We start from the raw sequence: 6,000 nt of genomic DNA, 5'->3' as shown, positions 1-6,000 counted from the left end.
GAGTTGCTCCCCTCTTCCACCTGCCCAGACCAGGGGCTTGGATGACTCTAGGATAGCAGAGAGTTCTGGCTACAGGCGTGGGACTGGGTGGAGGTGAGTAAACTGGTCTGAGTGGCCAGCAGGAACAGGACAAGGAATTGAACCCATTGAACCAGAATCAAAATCCTTGCTCCCCTTTCTCTCCATCTTCCTGGCCTTGGCCGTGGCAGCCCTGCACAGGGCCCCTACATCCAGGACATACTTGCAAGTGGCCATCCACAGCAACCCACCCAAGGGGACGGTAGAACATGGTGAATGGAAACCTTCCCGGTGGGCGTGGTGGCAAGGCTTCTCCTGAAGCAGCTTCTCAGGAGCTGGTGGGGAGCGGCTGGCAGCTGTATCATCAAGTGAAGCTAGTATACAAGACACCATGGATCCCAGCCTACCCAGAATGCCCCAGGCCAGTCCCCCAGACTTGAAGACAGAGTTATAGTCAGATAAACACTGATAGGGTGTCCCCAGTCTTGAAGGCAGAGCTACTTATAGTCAGGTAAACACTGATAGGGTGTGAACAGGCCCCAGCCTGTCCCCAGGTTCCCAGAGCCAGGTCTGGAATATTGCCCCAGCTATCCTCCCTGCCCGGAATAACACTCAGCCCTTCCTGAGCCTCAGCATCTCAGATCAGCTCAGTGGGGCCTGAGTTCTAATTCTCCAACAGTAACCCAGTAATCCATGGAAAGTTCTGCCCTTTGGACCTGAAGGCTCAGGGCCTCTTGGCCAGCAGGAGCCACATGGTCACTCAGAGAAGTCTCATGGAACCCAAACTCCTTGACGTTTATTTCTAACTCTGTTCAGTGAGTGGTAGTAGACCTCGACCCTTGGGTGGGTTCCTCCAGCCCCTCGCCAGGAGGCACATCCATGGTCATGTCCAGCCCCTGTTGGCTGCCCTCCAGGCTTGCCAGATCCGTGGGGCTGGATGGCGAGGCTATATTCAACTGGGAGAGACGCCCCTCAGAGGAGATGGGCCGGACTTTCTTTTGCCGTGAGGAACCTGCAAGACAGGAAGGGCTCAGTGTGCTCTGCCTCGTTCCCCATCCCCACCAGGGTCCACTTCAGCTTACACAGGGAACTGGGGAACCCCATTAGCCAGGCTGATGGGCTGGGACACACAGAATAAGTGTTGGTAGACACTCCTGAGCAAACTTTTTTTTTTTTTTCCTTTAGTTTTTTTGAAACAGTCTCCCTGTAGCCCCAGCTGGCACGGAACTCACTTGCTATGTAGACCAGGGTGGCCTCAGTCTTACAGAGCTCCCCCTGCCTCTGCCTCCCAAGTGATGGGATTAAAGGCATGTGCCACCACACCCACCCTGGGCAAACTCTTAAGGCCCTTACAATCCTTCTGAATGGGGGGGCTGGAGAGATGGCTCAGCGGTTAAGAGCACTAACTGCTCTTGCAGAGGACCCTGGTTCAATTTCCAGCACCCACATAGCAGCTAACAACTGTCTGTAACTCCAGTTCAGAGGAATCCAACACCTTCTTCTGATTTCCGCAGGCATTGCACGGCACGTGTGCACTTACACACATGCAGACAATACACTCATACACATAAAATAAAAATAATAAATAAGGGGCTGGAGAGATGGCTCAGTGGTTAAGAACACTGACTGTTCTTGCAGAAGACCTGGGTTCAAATCTCAGCACCCACATGGCAGCTAACAACTGTCCGTAACTCCAGTCCCAGGGGATCCGACAGCCTCTTCTGACCTCCACGGGCATTGCATGACACAGGTGCACTTACCTACATGCGGGCAATACAGGCATACACATAAAAATAATAAAATTAAAAATAAATAAAATAAAAATAATCCTTCTGAATGCACAGTTAGTAATAACTGCCCTTCTGTAGGGATCCAGAAGGAACCCACCTCTTTGATAATGCTTCCTGATAATTTAGAGGCTGTTTAGGCAACATTCACACAGATAAACCCATGAGTTTTTCCATTTCACTCTGGCTCCATATTTTAAGTGATCCTCAAGTAGACAGTGGGATGTCTGAGACAAGGCAGCTAAGCTCCATGGAGGTTGCAGAAAGGCTCTCTAACTCCATTCTCCTTGGTTACCAGTGCTGGCCCTGGAGCCAAAACTGGCCTTGAATTCTAGTTCAGCCAGTCCCTATGTAACTTCAACTTCTCTGTGCCTCAGTTTCCCTTGTTGTAACGGGCAGTCGTCAGTCCCTACCACTTAGTGTGGGTACACGAATTAAAATTGGTTCATAGTTGGGGCTGGAGAGATGGCTCAGTGGTTAAGAACACTGACTGTTCTTGCAGAAGACCTGGGTTCAAATCCCAGCACCCACATGGCAGCTAACAACTGTAACTCCAGTTCCGGGGGATCCAACAGCCTCTTCTGTTCTCTTTGGGCATTGCAGGACATGTGTGCACTTACACACATGCAGGCATAACACTCATACACATAAAATGAAAATATTTTTTTTTTAAATTGCTTCAGAGGTGGAAAGCTCCTAAGTGGTACCTGGCTAGTGAGAGGCCCTTAATGAAGATATGGCACTAGGCCAACCTACTTTGTTTCCTGTCCTTTACCACATGCTCCTGCTGAATGCAAGGAGGCAAAGCCAGTACAGAACCTGGAAGGCTCTGGGCTCTGGTTCTTAATTGGGGGTGGGGGTGCTGTGTGAGTGTTGGTATCCTTGGCTCTCCTGCAAGCATTTGCAAAATGCTGTGTGTATTGAACTGCTAGAGGAGATCATCTCACTCTGTTAGATTCTCACACAGCCCTGCCTCTAAGAAGCACTGATCTAGCACTCCCTTGATGACAGGTGAGGAACAGGTCTACACTGGGGGGAGCCTGGCTCAGTCATCTGCTAGTGACCCAGACGCCTACTTTCATGTTCTAGTAAGGGCCCCAGGCCTTCAGTGGTAGAACCTTGGGGCCCCTAGCTCCCTGACTTTCCATCTGATCTAGCCCCCAGAAGACCAGGAATTCTAGGGGTTTTCCAGGTCTCGAGGCAAAGAGGGACAGCTCCAAGATAGGGTCAGGGTAAGAGATGGTGGTGGGTGTTGGTCATGTCCTGGACCCACTAGCCATTCAGGGACCATGAGCCTGGCTCTCAGAGCTTCTGTGAACAGGGAAGGATTTGGGTCTGGTGCCAGAGACCTGGGTGTATTGCTATCCCTCTGTCCTTTTGTGGAAAGTGGAACACCAATAGTTTTCACCCTACAGGTCTGGAACATACCACATATTCAGTCACTGGATTGTCTTGCTCCGCCTTCCCATCCCATCCTTTGGCTCCTAGGCCCTTGCTATCTCCATAGAAATGAAGGCATAAACCAGCACGGGCAGGAAAAGAGAGCCTTGTGGGTAGTGTTCAGGTCGCCTGGAAGGTTAAAAGAAGCTACCTGGGTTGTTGGTCAACATCTGTGCACTCTGAGGCCGAGAGGGTGGCAGGCTGCTGTTGCTGAGGGACTGTTGCCTGTGTACGTGGGGTCGGGGCTGCTGGGGCTGCTGGAGCTGCTGGAGCTGCTTGGACTTGTGCTTCGTCATCCCTGGAGCTGATGAGGGCAGTAGAGGAAAGGGTCAGCACCAAGTAACTCTCAGGGGACACATGGGTGATGGGGGAAGTGGCCAGCCTGAGCTGGAGTGGGGTCCTTTTCAATTTGAGTTTATGGCTATGCCCCTTAGAAGTGTTTCATTCGTCTACATGTCCACCAGTTCTATCTGTCCATCTACTGTCTCCAACTCATCAGTCCGTCTATCAGTCTATCCAGATTCTCTGAGGACCTACACACATCAGGGTAGGTGCTGAATGAGTTCTGGCCTAGGCTTGTGGTTCAGGAGGGGGTTACAACAGAAGCCTGCAAGGCACGATGGGAAATTATCAGCTGTATCTTCCAGGTGTGAGAAGTTGGAAGTGGGCCTTCAGGAGCCTGGGAGATCACCCCATGTTGGAATTAGATAATGGTATTTTGCCGAATTTTGAAAAGTTAATTAGGGCTTGGCGATGTTGATATAGAGAACAGAGGTGGAGGCTGGAAAGCTCAGCTATGGTGGTGTGAGGATGGAGTCCAGAAAGAAGGGATGGGCCCCACCACCCTGCTGCTCCCTGCCTGCCAACAACCACCTGGCTTTCGGGAGGCCCAAACATTTAGAGAAGGAAAGTACTCAGGGTCCAGTGGCCCAAGACATTCCCAACCTACCAGGAGATACATGGATGTCCCTTGGAACCCAAGTGCACTCCCTCAAGGAACTTGGGGCTACCTGGACACTCACAGTCTTTGGTCAGGATGCCTGGAAGCCTCGTATCCATACGTCCTTTGTAAATGTGTCCGTCAAGGCCCAAGATATCAACCTCATCATGCTGGGGAGAGGCATGCATATTGGTTATCATTATAACATCAAGAGTAACTTCCAGGAAGGCCTGGGGTGCTCAGAACCCTCCTTGGGAGCAGGGGCTTGGGGGCACATGCCTTTAATCCTAGCAAGTGGGATACTTGAGACAGAAACCTTGCAAGTAAGAAGCTAGCCTGAGCTACATAGCTAGTACCAGTCCAGTCAGTGCTACATATAGTAAGACCCAGTCTCAAAAAAAAAAGAAAAAAGAATCCTCCCTGGAGTCTGTGCTTTGTACCAGGCCAGAATGCAAAGTGGAATGAGGTGGGAAGTGGTATTCTGAAGCCTGGGGTGGAAGGCATATAGTTTGAGATCATCCTGGTTGACATAGAAAATTCTAGGCTAGCCAGAGCTACACAGTGAGACACTGTCTAAAAGAGGGGAAAAAAATTAAACTGCCCCAAGGTAGGCCTGGAGGTGCAAACCTGTAAATCCTAGCTATCTGAGGGGCTAAGGCAGGAGGGTCACAAGTGCAAGGCCTGTCTGGACAACTTAGTAGTGAGAAGACCATGTCTCAATATAAAAAGGGAAAAGAGGTTAGGGATGTAGCTCAGTGGTAAAGTGCTTGCCTAGCAATCATGAAGCCCTGGGTTCAATTCCCAGTACAGGGAAGAAAAAGGGAAGGAAACGAGGGAGGAAGGGAGAGGGTCTCAAGGCAGAGGACTAGGAATGTGGGGCCTGGCAGGGCTGTCCTCCCATGGTCCCCAACAGACCTTCATGGTGATCTGGATCTCCTCCAGTGGGGACAGATGCTGCATGCGGTTTCGGCGGTAGGGGTAGGTGAGGGTGTGGCTGCCCCCACAGCGCCGAGGCACAGTGGAGTAAGTGTAATCTGCTGAATCTGCGCCCCTAGGATGCAGACACAGGGGGTCATTTTGAACTACCAGGAATGTTACCTGGAACATCTCTATGGTGGCAGGACTGGACAGAGGACGTGTGCTACTCCCTTGAGGGGTCTTCCAGGAATCTGGGTAGGGATCCAGGGACTGGCAGGTGAGTGAGCCTGGGGGCCACACACACCACACACAAGCAGCCCTCTTACACACACACTCTTATAGTACACCCTCACATCTCTCTACGTCCACACCCTGGGCAAGCAGAGGCCTGTGTACCCCTGGACTCTGTCCCCCTACCGTTTGTAGCAGGGGTGGTCGAGGCACCGAGCTTGTAGCAGCTCTCGGATCATCTGGCTGCTGGCCTTCATGGAGACTCCTAAGTGGATCTGCACCTTCTCGATGTCCATCAACACCTTGGAGTGCATGGTGCGCAGTCGCCCCACACCCCTCTCCATCTGTGACAGGTCACCCCGAGGGAAGCTGCCACCCAGCTTCAGGCTGTGGGGCCGAGGCGGAGGGGAATAGATCAGTCCAGACAGAACCCTGGAGGCACATTTCTCCTGGACTTTGTGTCCCAACTTGCTTTGGCTCCAGGCCCTTGTTCTGCGGAACTCTGTATGAACTGAACCAGCATCTATGATGGGCTAGAGGCCCACAGGCTCTTGGCCAAGGACTGAGGGCCACTGGGCAGTTTGGCACCTATGAGGCAGACTTGCTGAGCAAAAGCAAAAGCACTCTCCCCCAAATAAAATAAACAAAATGTAATTAAAAAAAAAA

At 51.6% G+C, this 6,000-nt stretch overlaps 1 protein-coding gene across 1 annotated transcript in view; it reads right to left on the bottom strand.

Moving 5' to 3' along the window:
• Positions 1 to 830: 830 nt before the first annotated feature.
• Positions 831 to 6,000, bottom strand: part of Qrich2 (glutamine rich 2) — a 29,686-nt gene continuing 24,516 nt past the window's right edge. Inside the window, 5 exon segments of the mRNA XM_029562664.1 lie at positions 831 to 1,030; positions 3,397 to 3,549; positions 4,268 to 4,355; positions 5,101 to 5,236; positions 5,521 to 5,721. Of these exon segments, the coding sequence (XP_029418524.1) occupies positions 831 to 1,030; positions 3,397 to 3,549; positions 4,268 to 4,355; positions 5,101 to 5,236; positions 5,521 to 5,721 (778 nt within the window).

Source organism: Nannospalax galili, unplaced genomic scaffold (genome assembly GCF_000622305.1).
Source record: "Nannospalax galili isolate Female #2095 unplaced genomic scaffold, S.galili_v1.0 scaffold634, whole genome shotgun sequence".
Lineage (NCBI taxonomy): Eukaryota > Metazoa > Chordata > Mammalia > Rodentia > Spalacidae > Nannospalax > Nannospalax galili.
This window is presented reverse-complemented; position numbering and strand designations above follow the sequence as displayed.